Source organism: Camellia sinensis, chromosome 6 (genome assembly GCF_055761805.1).
Source record: "Camellia sinensis isolate YWXY chromosome 6, ASM5576180v1, whole genome shotgun sequence".
NCBI classification, from domain to species: domain Eukaryota; kingdom Viridiplantae; phylum Streptophyta; class Magnoliopsida; order Ericales; family Theaceae; genus Camellia; species Camellia sinensis.
In genome coordinates this window covers 78975202-78993846 of record NC_138966.1, presented here as the reverse complement: position 1 = coordinate 78993846, position 18645 = coordinate 78975202, and the positions used below count along the sequence as shown (strand labels likewise).

Genomic DNA, 18645 nt, shown 5'->3' with positions numbered 1-18645 from the left:
TAGACCGTTTGTTTATGCCGGAATCTTGTAGGGAAGAAGTGCTTCAGGAGTTCCATCACTCACACTTTGCGGTACATCCGGGAGGCACCAAAATGTATTGAGACCTTAGCTGTCAGTTTTGGTGGAGGGGTATGAAACGGGATGTCGCATTCTTTGTGTCCAAGTGCCTTACTTGTCAACAAGTGAAGGCCGAACACCAGAGACCAGCTGGTTTGTTACAACTCTTACCGATAGCCGAGTGGAAATGGGAGCACGTCACCATGGACTTCGTAGTTGGGCTTCCTAGAACACAGCGGGGCAATGATGCAATTTGGGTAATTGTTGATCGATTGACTAAGTCCACACATTTCATTCCTACGCGTATTAGCGACTCAGTTGAGCACCTGGCAGAGTTGTACATTAGGGAAATTGTACGGCTTCATGGGGTTTCGGTAACCATTGTGTCGGATAAGGATCCTCGTTTTACTGCCCGGTTGTGGCAAAGCCTTCAAGGGGCATTGGGAACCAAGTTGACTTTTAGCACCGCTTATCACCCTCGAACCGATGGGCAATCGGAGCGCACCATTCAGATTTTGGAGGACATGCTTAGAGCTTGTGTCCTAGATTTCAAAGGGTCTGGGGAGAGGCACTTGCCGTTGATTGAATTTGCCTACAACAATAGTTATTAGGCTAGTATCGAGATGGCACCAATTGAGGCCTTGTATGGCTGACCTTGTAGGTCACCTGTTTGTTGGGTCGAGGTAGGAGATGCACCATTGTTGGGACCGGAGATTGTTAGGGAGACTACCGAGAAAGTTGCTCTCATTCAGAGGAGATTAGCTACGGTCCAAAGTCGACAAAAGAATTACGCCGATAAGAAGAGGCGACCCTTATCCTTTGAAGTAGGTGACCATGCGTTCCTTAAAATCTCACCTAGGCAGGGTTTTATGCGGTTTGGCAAAAGTAGGAAGTTGTCTCCAAGGTTCATTGGGCCTTTCGAGATATTGGAAAGGATTGGGGAGGTGGCATATCGATTAGCCTTGCCGCCACAACTTTCTGGGGTTCATAACGTATTCCATGTGTCAATGCTTAAGAAGTACGAACCTGACCCTTCCCATGTATTGGATTGGGTTGAATTGGAGGTAGATGAGGATGCCTCCTACGAAGAGCGACCGATTCAAATCTTAGACACCCGGGAGCAAGTGTTACGGGGTAAGACCATACTGTTAGTGAAAGTATTTTGGAGACACCATGGAATTGAGGAAGCGACTTGGGAAAGGGAAGCAGAGGTCAACTCCAAGTATCCAGATTTATTTGAACGTGCTTGATTGTTTTATTTTGAGTGTAATGTCCCCTAGTGATGAGGGGAGAGTGTGAAATTGTTGATCACCTGTTGTGAATGTATTGTTAAATTGCACATGAGCTTATGGAAAAAAAATGATATTTTGTTGTAAATGTTTTATCTCATATCTCTAATTTGAGCGAATGTTGTTTAGATGAGATGATGATGGAAAGAAGGGTAAAAGTTAGTTGGGTGTTGATGTTATAACTTGAAAGTGTTGTTAAAATGATTATAGTTGTAAAAGCACATTTGATTGTTGGTTTGTCTAAATTTCGGGGACGAAATTCTTTAAGGGGGGGAGGTTATAGCGATCTCGGTTTTCCCTCCATTACTTATTGTATTCTGGACTTGGGATTCCGTCATGGTTGTTGTTGTCCTTATCTTGTTACCGTCTTTAAATTCTTTGTATTTGAGTTTGGAATGTGTTGGGTAGGTTTGAAACAGGTTGGATGTGATTTGAAATAAATAGTTGCTGCCCAGATTTTGGTTCGTTTGCTCGAGCCAGGGTTCCTTTGCTCAAGCGAGCTTTGAGTAGTGTGTCTCTTGGCTCGAGCAAGCACTCTTGCACTCGAGCGTGTGTCTGCGTCTCTTTTTGACCTGAAGGTTATGTTTCTCCGCTCGAGCGAGCGAGGTCTATGTTTTGAGTTTCTTCGCTCGAGCGAGCACTCTTGCGCTCGAGCGTGCCTCTAGGTTGCAGACCTGAAGCTTCGCATTGTTCACTCGAGTGACGCTTCTTGCGCTCGAGTGAGGTTCTTTTGTGTCTGATTGCTCGAGCGACCACTCCTTCGCTCAAGCGAGCCTCGAATATATCAGTTCGCAGCAGCGTGTTTTTGCACACTTTTTCACTCTCTTCTTCCTTCAAACCCTAGATCCGGCACACTCTCTCTCTACATACATCTTCTCTCTACAAATACACTTGGTTCTTGATTGTCTCTACCCTAGTCTCTTTGAAAAAAAGGTAAAGCTTGGTGTGGGCTTCGTGTTGACCCGAAAAAGTTGGGCTTTGGAGCACTTTGAGTTTCTTCTCATCTTCTTCTTTGAGCTTCTACTTTGAGGTAGGGATATTCTTGAGTTATATATACTAGTTTTGCCCTTTTATGATGATTTAAGAGTTCCTTCTAGTTTTTGATGATATTAATTTTGTGATTTCAAAATGTAAAGGTTTTCCTCAAAAGAGGGTTTCTCTTTAAAACTTTAAATTTTTGGTCAATCCTTGAGGGTTCATCTTGTTGACCTAAGGAAAGAAATGTTTTGGTTGAGAGTTTTCACCATGAAATGGGAAGTGATTGTTTTGAGAAAAATCCTAGAAATTAGGGATTTTGGTAATATGGCAAATGTCTTTGAAATGTTTTATTTTTCTTGTTTTAAAAGGATGAAGAGAGTGAGTTGCATCAATGTTTGGCAAAATGGAAAATTACATGTTATATGAAAAATAAGATGTTAATGTTAGATTGTTGACAATACATGCATGAGCAAGGTTGTGGCGAGATTAATTTGTTATGTCTTGTGATATAAAAATTGTGACTATGTGTTGATGAAACATGTTAATTTTGTGGATAAACATTGAAAGGGGAATATGAGAATGTGAATGTTGACATCGTAGTAGAGATAGTCAAAAGTGGAGAAAGGTCTTAAAATATGGAAAGGATCATTTGCATTGCATGTTATCTCATTTATTATGGTGCATTGTGAATCTAAATCATGGAGATTTCCATCATGAGGAAAAGAATTAGTTATTGTATTGAGGACTATGAAAATGTGTAAGGGGTAAATACGTTGGTAAGTCTAGATAGGAGATGTAGATGAATTTGTTAAGTTGGCCTGAGTGTCCTTGGTGAAAGACCAAAAAATCGCGCGGATAGGTGTCGAGCCTTCCGGTTAATACCGGTAAAATGACAGTTTGGTAGTACTCGTAGAGTCTACTTGCAGACATCGGCCTAGGGATTACCAGTGTCGTATTTACCACCCCTACAAAATTAATAATGGAAGTTTGAAATTGATGAGATCACATGATGATATTGAGAACATGGTGATTCTAAAACAATGCATTGAAATGAATATTTTTCCTCATTGATTAATCTTGGTATAGCATTGCACTTCATTTACATTTGTGTTGAGGAAAAAGCATAAATGTATATACTTTATGAGAATTTCTCTACTGGACTTTGTACTCACCCCTATGGGTTTTGGTGTAGGTAAAGATGTGGTGATCCCGCCGAACTAAGGGCATGGATATTTTTTTTTTTTTGTGAAGAATAGACGACTCTCCTTTTTGTGGTAATTTTTGTAAAGCCAAGGGCTAACATGTATGGGTCCGAGAGACCAATTTAGTGTAACCAGGCTATTGCCTTGGAAGATGTAAGCCCTTAAGGGCATTTTGTTGCTTTGAGAATAGATGCTTCACATGCTATAGATTCATGTGTTTTCTTATCATTGAATGTATATCCGCATGTGGAACTCTTGTAAAGACTCTTTTATTAATCATGCAAAGATGGAAGAATTGTTGTAATTGATGCGGGATTGTTAATTAGTGTGGGTAGTTCATGTTGAATTATTTCGAGGCGTTACAGGTTTCATCGAAATCAATACATTCTTCTTGATTGTATCCGTGTGCAACAAGTATAGCCTTGTTTCTTATAATTGTGCCGGATTCATCAAGCTTGTTTCGAAAGATCCATTTGGTACCGATAATGGTATGATCTTTAGGTTTTGGCACAAGTTCCCACACTTTGTTTCTCTCAAATTGGTTAAGCTCTTCATGCATAGCTATCATCCAATGTTTATCGAATTTGGCTTCTTGAAAGTTTTTAGGGTTAATATGTGAAAGAAAAGCCAAGTTACTACAAATATTTCTAAGTGAAGAGCGAGTTTCAATACCTTTTGTAGGGTCACCTAAATTCTTAGGGTAATTATGAACAAATTTTCATTCTCTTGACAAATCATCATTATTTCCTCCTTCTTCTTGAGATGAGAGAATAGGTTGTTCAATCTCTTTGTCTAACTTACATGGTTGGTTCCCTTCTTTGTGGATACTTGAATCTTCCACATTTGGTTCCAAATCTATATTATCACTAACAATTTGCTTTTGAATAGAGATGTTAGTTTCATCAAATACCACATGTATAGATTCTTCCACAACAAGAGTTCTTTTATTAAAAATACGATAAGGTTTGCTAGTTAAAGAATAGCCAAGAAAAATTGCTTCATCAGATTTTAAATCAAATTTACCTAAGTTATCCTTACCATTATTATACACAAAACATTTACAACCAAAAACGTACAAGTGATTAATGTTGGGCTTTCTATCATGCTAAAGTTCATAAGGAGTCTTTTTTAGAATAGGTCTAATTACTGCACGATTTAAAATATAACATGCGGTGTGAACGGCTTCGGCCCAAAAATATTTAGAAAGATTATTTTCTCAAAGCATTGTTCTACTCATCTCGTCTAAAGTTCTATTCTTCTTTTCTACTACACCATTTTGTTGAGGGGTTGTAAGTGCTGAAAAATTATATTGGGTTAGGGATTTTTTTGGCTATTTTAACCACAAAAGATAAAATAAGCTATTTTAGCTACAAAAAAAAAAACATCACATCCAACCCATAATCATTACACTCTTCTCTTACAAAAAAAGTCAAAAAAGTCAAAAAGCCAAAAAGCCCTTCCTAAACCAAACTTTTTAGCCCAGGCTAAAATCGCCAAAAAAGCTAAAAAATCAAAAAGTCAACCCACTTCCCAAACCAAAGTGATCGTTAATTGTAAAAATGTTACCATTACATCATTTTGATGGCAGATTTTATATGATTGTAGCGTTTGGGTAGAGCTTATTCTTTTTATATTATTCACTGTGTTTGGTTGTGATTTTTTTAATATAGTTTTTTAAAAAATTTATACAACTTGTTTGGTTATTCTGAAAATTGAGTTATGTTTTCAAAAAAATAAATGAGATAGGTTGACTTAAGTAGAATAGGTATATATATTTAGGCTTTGAAAATCTAGGTACATTTTTCTAATGGGTACGTTTTTCTGAAAATCTAGGTACATATAGGTAGGCTTTGAATAGGTACATTTTTCTGAAAATATAGGTACATATAGGTACATTTAGGTATATATATATATATATATATTTAAAAAAATGAGTGAATGTTTTGATGTGATTTTTTTATGTTTTTTTAATTGTTTCAATCATTAATTTAGAGGGAAATTTGAAATTGTAATGATGTATTTTTTTGGAAACCAAACAAGCATTTTTTTTCAAAAAACAATTTTCAAATCACTTTTTCAAAAAAAATTTCAAAAAAACCCAACCAAGCATGGTGTTATTATTCTCAAAATCTATGTCAAAGTATTTAGTGTAATTTTTCCATGGGACTTAAGGAATAAATAGTTTCAATAAGATAAAAATACAATAATACGTTTACTTTCTATTATTATTTTTAAGGAAAATGTCTCGTAGCTCAAATTTTGTGGCTCAAATGGCCAAAACCATTTTTATGTTGTTTTGTACTCAAAACGACGTCGTTTTGGCCATTTGAACCACTTTTGAGCCACAAAATTTGAACTACGTAGCATTGTCGTATTTTTAATTAACTTTTAACTTATAGGAAACTGTAACAAATAATGTTGATTTTTATATAATTAAGAATAATTTATTTATTTAACAAATTCCAAAAAAAGCTACTTACGTATAGTAATTAGGGTTTGCATTATCTCTAATCTATATTAGAGCGTGTTGTTTAGACCCATATCACAGGTCCCATTTTGATTATTTGAATGATTCATTTTATAAGGTTCTTTGTGTGTATCACTTAAAAAAAATAAAAAATAAACAAATAAATTCGATAATAATAACTTGTTTTATTTATCACGTTTATTACTAAAAAATAAATGGTCTATTTGAAAAAATAAACTTGTCATTTTTTTTTATATAAGCATATGTCATAAATTGAATAGATTATGATAAAAAAATTAACTAATTTTTTGTAAAAAATATTCATGAAGCTTTTTATAGAATAAATAATTTAAATCATTATAATAAACTCTATGAACTTGGACAAAAACCCTCTAGTCCACGTCACGATGTTGAGGAAGCCCAGTCATAGTAACAATGTTTTAAAAATTAGACTGGTGTGTGAATTGAAAAAATAATCGGGTAGTCAGGTCATCGGTTCAACTGTCGAGTTGAATTGGAATCGAACCGCGACATCATAAATATATTAAAATTATATTTAAATAAAAATATAAGTAATAAAATTATGAATTAAATAATTAAATAATCTTAAATATTTCTCCTAATACTTTTTTTACTAAAAAAAATATAAAAATATATTTTAAAATATTATTAATTTTAATTTTGGAAGAAGAAATCAAATATTTAATTTTTCCTCCATATGATTTTAATTCAAATAATTTGATTGAAAGAATAGCAAAAATTTTAGAGGAATATCAAAATTTTAAGTTTTCTTCCAATAAATTTAATTGAATCTCACGTAAATTTCTTGAGTAATTTTGGAAGAATTTTTTTTTTTATAAATAGATAGAAACTTTCACAATAATTTCAAACTCTTAATAAAATTTATAAGCAATGACCCTTGAAAAAGAGTTTTTAATTAGGATTTTCTTTTATATATGTATATATATAAAATAAAATAAAAAAGAGAGAAGAAAGAAAGAATATTATTAACTAGCCAATTTTCTCGATTCTCTTAAAATAAATTGATTTTTTACTTTAAACAGTTTAATAAATGTATCCAAATCAAAATTCCAACCGATCGATAGTTTAACTGGTTGAATCGACCAATCCACTCCAATTTTTAAAACATTGCATAGTAATTAAATCCGTTAGACCATCTCCAACGCTTCAGCAAACCTGATATCAAATTCAAAATTTAATGAAAAAAGTCACTTTTTTGAGCTCCAACGGTTTCACCAAATCGATATCAAATCCAGAATTCAGCAAATCTTGTACCAAAATGAGAACAGGCGAAGCATTTTACCAAATCACTGTTCCTAACCGTTGGGAGAGACCAACCGGTCAATCAGCCGGTTGCCCGGCCGGTTGACCAACCGGTTGACCGCCTAAAGGTTCAAACGGTTCGAAGAAAAAGGTTCAAACAGTACCCAAAAAAAAAAAAAAAAAAATTTTTGCCTAACCGGTCGACCAGCCGGTCGACCACTAAAAGGTTCAAAAAGTTCAAAAAAAAAAAAAAATTTTTTGCTTAACCGGTCGACCAACCGGTTGCCCCTGGTACAAATTTGATGAAAGTACACCGTTGGAACGAGTGGTATCAAATTGATAAAATGAGTCATTTTTTACTCAAATTTAGTGAAAAATCTGAGTAACCGTTGGAGATGCTCTTATCAATCTCATCATAGCTTGGTTCAAAAAAAAATTTGTCGTCATAGAAAACACCATTGAAATGGCACACTACCACATGCACGTGATTGCCACGTGGACGACGACATTTCCGAGACCGACCTGAATTTATCCTAAAGCCTTGAGCATGAGGTTAGCAGTGCCTTTATAACAAATTCCAACCCAACAATTGCATTGGTTTTTGTAGTTTTTTAATTGATTAATTAATATAAATAAATTGCTAGTTGAAGTTTGTGCACTACCCATGGTATGCATCAGCAATTTCACTGTAGTTTCTTTGAAATTTTACAGCCCAAAACCCCAAAAACCAAGAGGAAATGCATAGTAATGCCTTGATGAGAAGGTGCACTTGTATCTTAAATTATTAATAATGGTTTTGCCAATGACAAAAAAACAGTGATTAGTCAACTTATTGAAGGTCATTGGGAAAATAATTTTTTTCTAAAATAATTAATAAAAATAAAATAAATTAAAATAATTAATAAAATAAAATATCATATTTAAATTATAATTATTTTTTTTCACAACTATCAAATCAATTACAAAAAAAATAATAATAAATAAAAATTAACTACCATCTCAAAACATAATTTTTTTAATCATACTAAAATAAATAAAAAAATTAAAAAATAAATTAAAATAATCAAGCTTTCAAATAAGGCGTGAGATTGAGAAACCCTTGAAGTTATCTCATGTTTTAATTACTTCAAAATACATAAGATTTGACATAATTTGTCTTAATACACTTTTAATCAAAAATGCCTAAGACCCCAGTGGGGGTCACTGGGGGTCATGTACGGAGGCTTCCCATTGGTCAAAAAAAAAAAAACTATTTTTTTTTCTTTTCTTTTTTGTGATTTAGACGAATGGCACGCTGCCACCTCACTGGGGGTCGACCCCCAATGGGGGTCTGTAGCAAAGTCCCACTTTTAATCCTTCAATTACATAAAGATTTGAGATATGTGAATTTTTGAAATGAACAATACTATACAAATAAAATTTATATACAAAAAAACTCATATAAAATAATGTGTCTTTTTTATAGTCATTCATTGAAAATCAAAATTCTCATCACTTTGATTCATAATTATAAGAATATCATTATCATATCATTGTTGTCTTAAATTTTGTACGAAAATGATGTATGAATATCATTTTTCTTTTGAAATTCTATCATTTAGTGATTAAACCTTGATTAGGACAATCCTAATGGGTTGGCCTAATGGGTGCAATTTGGGGTGTGGGGTTTATACTCCCTTCAGATCTCAGGTTCAACTCTCACAAGGTGTTATCAATTCCTTAAGGCCACACCTATGACTTTTGCTAGAGATATGAACGATTTACGTAGATGAGACGCTTTGCTTGAATTCTGGAATTAATTAAGATACACATAAACTGGTTCGGACATCAGATTATAAAAATAAAAGAAATGTATTAGTACACAAGAGTAAGAAATTTCAGATACAAAAAAATATGTGCCCATTAGTCACTGACACACTAATACACCATGAAAAATTCTACTCCAAATTTTTTATACATAAATTTTAACCATAATGATGTAGCAGTAAAACAATAGACCATTGACATGGCGCTTTCGATTCACAATTGGTTGAGCTGATTTTATTAGAGCCAAGTTAGTTTTGAGCTAATTTTATTTCTTCCCATTTCACCTGTGTAGCACCCAAGTCGCAGAAGTCTGTAAGCCGTTAGGTTGTTATGCAGGAGGCTGTTGTTGACTACTTGAGCTTAGGCAAAACCACCTGTTGATAGTCACAATTATAATGGCAACATTATTTAAATCATTCTCTAATCTAGTTTCTGGCGAAGGTTCTTCTACAAAACCAGTCATTATTAATCAAAGTGACGTAGAGATCGAAAAGATTGAAGAGCATCTTAAGAATTAGAAACTACCCACCAAAGATATTGACTGTTTTTATGATAAAAAAAAATTCAACTCAAACAAATTTACAAGATTAAAATAGTTGAACAAATTTTACCTGTTACCCAATATAATCAAAATTTTCAATTACTTGATCGCGACACAATTCTCAAATTTCATTAAAAAAAAATTCAATTTTTCACATATTGGTCTAGTACAAGTAGGTGTTATACTTATGACATGCATGCATCTTAATAAATCTGTGCTATGTACCCTTCGAGATATGTGACACCATGATTATGATGATTCATTATTAGGTGTTATCAAATCCAATCTTGCTCATAGACCTATTTACTTTGAATGTTTTCCCAATTTCATCCCATTATTCTCAAGACCCTTACTCTTAACATTCAAACCAAAAGTCACAAAATAGATTCCACATCCTTTAATATTATGGTTTGTTATCGTGTTTATCTCAAAGCTATGATCACTTCTTGCCCTGACTTTAAATATATTGCACCAATTCCCAAAAAATCCACTATCTTATTTCATGCTCATCAAAAGAATATTGAAGTTTTGGGTCCTCAAGTTATCACTTGGGAAGAGGTTTTACAAGTCGATGTTGATGACAACGACGATATATGGGTAATTTCCAATGTTTTCCAGCTCTTACCTCTCAACCCCAAACTAATCCAAATGGTTCAGTCATAATCTGCTTTCAACGATCCAGATCAATTCGCACCCAATCACAAACCTCTTTACAACCACCTTCCACAAGATATCATACTCCCGCACGAACTCCTCAGCATCCTCCTCGCCACTCCACTGACATACCCTTACACTTTACCCATCGACAACCTAATCAAATTCCACATATGAACTATACTGATTTTAGCCGCTTCTCTCAAGATATGGACTTTGACATCGATTCTTTATCAATCAACGTTATTCAAAATGACTTCACGATTAATCGTGACTTACTCTCAAAAGAATACAATGCTCCTTATAATTCTCATAATAGAATTTATTTTAAACGAAGCCATACTACTGCTCAACAATAAATTATTCGGTCTGAATATTTTCTAACCTTACAACAATTACAACATCATATACCTTTCTTCCATTGGTATTTTCACCAGTACTGCCCCGTCACCAAATAATAGTTCCCCAAAAACTCTAATCAGCCCATTTCAATGTCATCTAGAAAAACTAGCATGTCCTTAATGGCAAACCCATTTAGTTTGTACATCCTCCTAACAAAACAAGTACCCTTTGTGGTGTTGGTTTCTCCTTTTATGCTGAGCCTTATAACCGACCCCCTATGGACAATACCCAATCCTCGAAAACAACTCCTTCAATTAGCTATGACATCAGCCAAGTATATGAGCAATTAAATTATACCAATATACATCTTCAAACGATAGGTGAACAAACTACTTGAATTGAAGAACGAGTTGACAAACTTTATCTCTCTGTTCCTCCAGATCATGCCCGACAACCTCCTTTAATCCAAAACCTACCATATTCGGCCTGCTCTTTTACTAGTCCTTCGGATGAGTTCTTAGCAGAACTTGACAAATGAAAAGACACACTTATCAAAGTTCTCAATGACAATGAACCAATCCATTATCCTACAGTTGATACCTCTAATCTATGTACTCCCAAACAAGAAGGCACAGAGCCAGCTACTCATAGTGGAACCATCAATGTCCTCCAAGACGATACAATATTTCAAAATCTATATGAACAATTCACATCCAATACTCTAACCCAAGTACAAGAAACTTCAATGGTCTCTGCCCAACCACCAATCTGAAATTATTATCCTCGACCTACTCCAATTGACCTCCAACTAGAAGAATAACATTTTGATACTCATTTTTCTTATTCCAGAAGTGATCTCCGAGAATGGAATATTGATGGCAAATTTGATTATCAGATCCTTAATCTTAGTTAGCATATGGTAATGGCTGCTAATGCTACCCTTGCAAAACATCCCTCCAATAATAATGACGGCACTGTTGCTAGAATGCTTATTTCTGGATTTTTTGGCCAACTCAAAGGCTGGTGAGACAATTACCTCTCCCAAGATCAACGTCAAGCAATTTTAACTGCCATTAAATAGGATCCAATGATACTCCTATCCTAGATCCCACAACTCGGCAACCAATTAGTGATGTAGTCACCACCCTCGTCATTGTTATAACTCAATATTTTATTGGTAATACTCAAATTGTTCTTGAAAGATCCAAGGAACTCCTTATCAATTTACAATGTCCAACCTTAACCCATTTCCGATGGTACAAAGATATATTTCTCTCCAAACTCACCAAGATTTTTGGAAAGAACTTTTATTGTTGGACTTCCTACACTTTTTGCCGAAAAAGTCAAAACCAGAATCTGTACAAAACATAATGGTCAAATACCCTACAATCAATACACTTTTCGCGAATTAATATCCAAGATTTGCGTTAAAGGATTATCCTTGTGTAATGACATCAAAATCAAAAATCAATTAAAGAAGGAACACACAACCGGTCATACTGAACTCAGCCAATTTTGCTACCAATTTGGTTACAATTCTATTCTTTCTCTTGTATCAAGATCCTCCTCCCATAGAACAGTTATCTGCAAAACTCGCAAGTATTCTACTAAAAAATATTACAACAAATTTTCAAACTACAAAAAGACACCGTATTATATGAAGAGAAAATTCAATAATTCAAACAATTCCAAAACCTATAACACATCTAAATCCAAACCCAGTTCCTCTAAGAAAACTGCAAACTGTTAAAAATGTGGTAAACCATGTCATTATGCAAATAAATGCCTCACTAAAAAGAAAATTCATGAACTTGATGTTTACGATGAATTTAAAAATCAATTAGAATCAATTCTTCTTCTTGATAAAGAACCCAAATCTGATCCCGAATATTCTTCTGAAAATCCATCTGACAATGACTTCCAACTCAATGAAATTGATAATGATATTATTACTTCTTCTGATGAAATTGATAAGATCATCCCAAAGCCTTTCATGAATGTTCGTGCCAACCAACAAATGATTATTGTAAAGCCATTTTAGAAATAAATGGTCTCAGCATTAATGTTCTAACAGCACAAGAAAAAATGACACTTGAATTTATTGATAATATTGATGATCCAGAAAATAAATAAATAAATAAATAAATAACAAGAAGCTATGTTCAAATATTCAAATTCCAAACAAAGCAATGCTCCAATCACAAATACTACTCAAGAATTAAAATATGATACTTATGATTTTAAAGATGTCCTTAAAAGTGTCAACAAGGTACCAAGCCCATTCAATACACCTACTATCCATGATCTCCAAAATAAAATCCACAACCTCAAAATTGATGTTCAAAATTTACAATCCCGAGTCCTTGTCCTTGAACAAAATTCAACAGATGCTGATGATTTCCTTGTAGATACATCATTTCCATATAAACTACATCTCCAAGAATCATCCAACAAAAATCTTGAAAAACAACCATTTGTTATTAATGACTCTATCAATCTACTCCTTAATAGTATTACATTTCAAAAATGGTATATTGAAATTAAAATGGTAATACATGATTTCATTTTGACAACAATGGCACTTGTGGATTTTGGGGTTGATCTTAATTGCATTTGAGAAGGTCTTGTACCTTTCAAATATTTTGAAAAAACTGACCAATCATTGAGTATTGCTAATGGGGGATCTATGAAAATCAATTACAAAATATCTCATGCCCAAATCTGCAATCAAGATATTTGTTTAAATACTGAATTCCTGTTAGTCAAAAATATGTCTCAATTAATCATATTAGGAACCTCTTTCCTTATTATGATTGCTCCCTTTATTGTTACTAATGAAAGTATTCCTACTGTTGTTATAAATGAAGACATAGTTTTCTAATTCTTATTTCCTCCCCAAGAACATGAAATCAATTACTTTAAAAACAAATCTTATTTACAAACAAAAACAAATTTGTTTACTCCATAAGAAATTTCTTACAAAGTTATCGATAAGGAATTACAACAACCTAGAGTTAAATCTGTTATTAAAAAAATTCAAACTTCATTCAAAAAATATTTATGTTTTAAATTTACCCCATGCCTTTCGGCACCGCAAACAACATATGGTTGATTTACCATATGAGAAAGATTTCAGTGAATGTAATTTTTGGTAAAAATTGGGCCGAGCTATGTGATGGGCTTTGTGGCCCATAGTGCCAAGGACTTGGTGAAACGGCCACAATGTTACTCCGGCCCAAGAGAGGTATAATTACTCCGGCCCAGGAGAGGCAAGGCTACTCCGGCATAAGAGAGACAAAGTTACTTCGGCACAGTGACTGTAAAGATACTTCGGTCCGAAGGCAACTTGGAGTTATACCGGTATTGGGGTTAGACCGGCCGAAAGTCGTTGGTCCGGTCTAAGACCGTACTATGGGTTCTACATAGAAAGCCGAGATAAGAAAGGGATAACACAAGAACCGAACTAAGGATGAATTCGGTTTATTCAGTGGCTCTGCATAGCCAAGCTTATTTCGTTCATATAGTAGTTCGGCCAAAGTAAAAACCATCCCACTTGTTTAAGCAGTGGGGGAGGGTGTAAAAGGATAAGCATTATCCTTAGGAGCATGAATCCTAGGAGGACTCTGCATGGAGGAATAAAAGTCCTACTAGGATTGTGCCACTGGAAACTTATAAAAGCTCACAAACATCACCTTGGAGGAGGTAATTGAACACAATTTTTCTAAGAACTTAGAGCTTTGTCTATTTGTCAAGTTTTCTGACTTAGGCATCGGAGAGGTTTCCGACACACACCCGCCGGCTAGCTCACGTTTGTGTTTTCAGGCGACAAAGCGACGTCGTACGGAGGAGCGTGGACTTGGTCAACAGGATTATACGAGGAGAATTATTTCTTCCCCGTACAATTGGCGCCGTCTGTGGGAACAAACAGACAAGAACAAAAACCTCTTGACTAAGCTTCTCCTTTTCTCAATCAATGGCACACATTGAAGAACTACCGCAGTCCGCCGTCGACGGGCTAACTCCAGACGGGGGCGCAAGACGAGAAGGATTACCCTCTGTCCCTCCTATGGCAGATCTGGAGCCCCAACAACATAACTCCAGCAGAAGTGGCAGGGGGAGGCGGAATAACAGCCCTCGTCACTCTCAAAGTCCTGACAGGCAAAGGAGGAGGATTGATCCTCAAGCCCTGGAAGATCGCGTAAAGGAGCAAGATGAACTAATTCGGAAGATGGCGGCGGACATGGAGGCTTTGAAACACCAGATGAAGACTAAAGATGTGGCGACAGGAGAGGGGCGCAAGCACAAGACGCCCCCTCGCCACCCAGAGAATCGTAGTAGGAATACTACACCCTCCCAAGGAGAGAGCAGAAGCCTCAGGACAGGCGACACTCATTCCTTATCTTCCAAAACTCGTCACTCCAGGTCTGAGAGGACGAGATCCGAAAGATCATACACAGAAGGAAGCACGTATTGGCCTTCGCACTCACACCAAACCAGATCTAGACAGACAGAGCTGCCCAGGTCATCCGACTTACGAACCGTGCTCGAAGAAAAAGCACGATGCAAGGAGGATGCTAGGGCGCGCGATCCACACAGAGTCTCTGCCTTACAACGATTGGCTCCTCGGACGCATGGAAGCGTCGAGGTTGGAATGCCAATACCGCGCCCAGCGTATGAACCAACGGACAAAGCCTTAGCAAGACTACAGACTTCGCCGTTTGTTCCCGTAATTGAAAACGCGCCCCTACCATCAGGCTTCCTTCAGCCGAAATTCGCTACATATGAAGGGAAGACGGACCCGTATTCACACTTGAGCCACTTTCGCCAAGTCATGGTTGTGTACAGGCGAAACGAGGCTTTAATGTGCATACTCTTCCCATCAAGCCTTGGCGACCTCGGCTTGACTTGGTTCGAAAAGCTCCCAGAGGGCAGCATAGCCTCCTGGGCCCAATTGGTAGAAGCGTTCGTAACAAGGTTTCGAACAAACACTAAAACGCCGGTGAAAATAGACCAGTTGCTCTCCATCGACATGGGTGAAAAAGAGACCCTCAGATCTTACAACAGTCGCTACTGGGAGACATTCAACCAGATTGGAGATTGCCCCACCAATCTAGCCATTGCGCAGTATAAAAGAGGCCTTCCAGTCGGAAACAGACTAAGGGACTCTATCACCATGACGCCACCCCTTACCATGGAAGCCCTGATGGAGAGAGTGCATCAGCACATCAGGGTAGAAGAGGATGGCGCACGTGCCAAAGCAAAATTTAGTGCAACCATAGTACCAAAAAAGAAGACCTCAGTAAAGGTCAATTCAGTAGATCGGCAGAATAAAAACGGGCGTGGCAGACGAGATAACGGAGAAGACCCAGACAAAAGATGGTTGAGAATCCGCACTGCCATAACAACGGTGTTCAAAAAACCAATATATCGGATTCTGAGCGAAATAAAAGATGAGCCTTTTGTCAAGTGGCTAGCCAAGCTAGGGGAAGCTCAGAAAGATTACGACGACAGATCACGGTGCACCTTCCACAAAGAAAAGGGGCACCGAACTGAGAATTGCACACCGTTAAGACAACACTTGGAAGAGTTGGTGGCAGCAGGCCACTTGGACAAATATATTGAAGGAGGGACGCAACCAGCCCTCCAAGATCATAATAACCATCCCAACGGAATGCCGATCGATGCACCACCTCAAGGTATTATCAATGTCATACATGGAGTTTTTGAACCTGAGCGCGTATGCGAGCTCAGAGGGTCAATCAAAAAGGCTGAGCACTTTAGAGAAGTGCTAGGTGCCCAACCTACCACCAAGAAAGGGAAGACGGAGGCAACAAACGTCATGTCTTTTTCGGATAAAGACCTGGATCGAATATACTGTCCTCACAATGATGCTCTGGTTGTCACTCTCCGAGTCAAAGATTTTGACGTCAAGCGGATTCTGATCGACCAGGGTAGTTCGTGTGAGATCATGTACTACGAAACATTCAAACAGTTGAAGCTGCAAGACAAAGACTTGGCGCCTGCAGTTTCTCCCCTAATTGGATTTAACTCCATGCCAGAATAGCCCGTCGGCAAAATAATTCTTCCGGTCAGAGCAGGAAGCGTAACAAAACAAGTGGAGTTCTGGGTATTGAAGGTCCCCTCCACTTACAACATCATCTTGGGCAGAACATGGCTGCATGCCATGCGTTCGGTAGCGTCATCATACCATCAGGTAATGCGGTTCTCCAACGACACCGGTATAATTGAAGAAGTCTATGGAGATCAGATCATGTCAAAACAATGTTTCGCCACGGTGAATGGCAGCCGCGCTGCCAAAGGATATGTTCATTCGGTGGAAGAACCAGAAAGTAATGAACTATTCGCGGACGTCGGTAAAAAGGCTGATCAGAAAGCGGTGGAGGACTTGGTGGAGGTAAAAATAGATGAGAAGAACCCGGATAAGTTCTTCTTGCTTGGCTCATCATTGTCCAGCACTGAGAGATTAGAGGTCTTGGAATTCTTGACCTCTAACATCGAAGTGTTTGCCTGGACGCCCTACGACATGCCAGGTATTTATCCAAACTTCATCAGTCACCAACTCAATGTCCACCCATCCGCCAGACCAGTCATTCAACGCACACGCAGATCGGTACTCCACCACGCCGAAATAGTGGCAGAAGAGGTAGGCAACCTGCTGGAGGCAGGAGCAATAAGAGAAGTACACTACCCAAGATGGATCTCCAACACAGTCGTAGTGCCAAAAAAGAATGGTAAATGCCGTGTCTGCGTCGACTACAAAACAGTCAACAGGGCGTGCCCAAAAGATAGCTTTCCTCTACCAAGGATAGATCAACTGGTGGACCTAACGGCAAGGCATAACCGACTTAGCTTTCTGGATGCATACAGAGGCTACCACCAGATCGCCATGCATGAAACAGACCAGGAGGTCACATCCTTCACGACACCAAGAGGATTGTACTGCTACAAGGTCATGCCCTTTGGCCTAAAGAACGCAGGGGCGACATTCCAACGGATGGTCACCAAGATGTTTGAACCATTGTTAGGCAGAACAATGGAGGCTTACATCGACGACATGGTGGTCAAAAGCAAGGATGAGAATGACCATCTTAAAGATCTAGGCGAGATGTTCCAGATCTTGAAGAAACACAAGTTGCGCCTCAATGCGTCCAAATGCGCATTCGGAGTTGGATCTGGCAAATTCTTGGGCTTCCTTGTGACCAACCGGGGTATAGAAGCAGACCCCTCTCAGATTAAAGCAATCCAGGAGTTGGAGAGACCAAACTCAGTCAAAGAAGTACAGCATCTCACTGGTATGGCGGCTGCGCTCAACCGGTTCATAAGCAGGTCATCAGACAGACTACGACCATTCTTTCAAGCTTTAAAAGCCAAGTTTGAGTGGGATGAAGAATGCGACCAAGCTCTGGAAAGCTTGAAGGAGTACATGTCTTCCCCACCATTACTTGTTACTCCAGTACCTGGTGAAGAACTCTTTTTGTACCTGGCAGTCTCTCAGCACGCAGTTAGCGCAGTGTTGGTTCGTGCAGAAGGAATACAACACTTGCCCATCTTTTATGTCAGCAAGACATTGTTGGCAGCCGAAACAAGGTACTTGCCCTTGGAAAAACTAGCATTAGCATTAATGATGGCATCCAGAAAATTGGCGCACTACTTTCACGTCCACACCATAGTCGTCCTCACAGCCTTTCCACTAAAAGCTCTGTTTGAAAGGGCGAACTTTAGTGGGCGAATTTTGAAGTGGGCAGTAGAGTTGGGACAATTTGACATCAAGTTCCAACCCAAGACCGCAATAAAAGCCCAATCTTTGGCAGACTTCGTCGCAGAGTTTACTCCTGGAAGCCATCATATCTGCCCAGTCGACCTAACTGACACAACCGAACTAGGGACGGAAGTTGACGCCGGAATAGCGCAACCCCTAGTAGAAGGTAGTCAATCAAGCACCAAGGCAGACCATACTAAGGACAACAAGGAAGAGACAAACAAAGGCTCACCAACAGTTCAAAC

General features: G+C 37.6%; 1 protein-coding gene across 1 annotated transcript; it reads left to right on the top strand.

Annotated features, from left to right (window-relative positions):
• Positions 1-926: 926 nt before the first annotated feature.
• LOC145793377 (uncharacterized) lies at positions 927-1307 on the top strand. Its single transcript, XM_082876193.1, has one exon. The coding sequence runs from the start codon at positions 927-929 to the stop codon at positions 1305-1307; it is 381 nt and encodes a 126-aa protein (XP_082732319.1).
• Positions 1308-18645: the final 17338 nt, after the last annotated feature.

What these genes read in the sequence shown, in the direction of transcription:
- LOC145793377 (XM_082876193.1), top strand. Translation starts at nt 927, where the DNA reads ATGCGGTTTGGCAAAAGTAGGAAGTTGTCTCCAAGGTTCATTGGGCCT.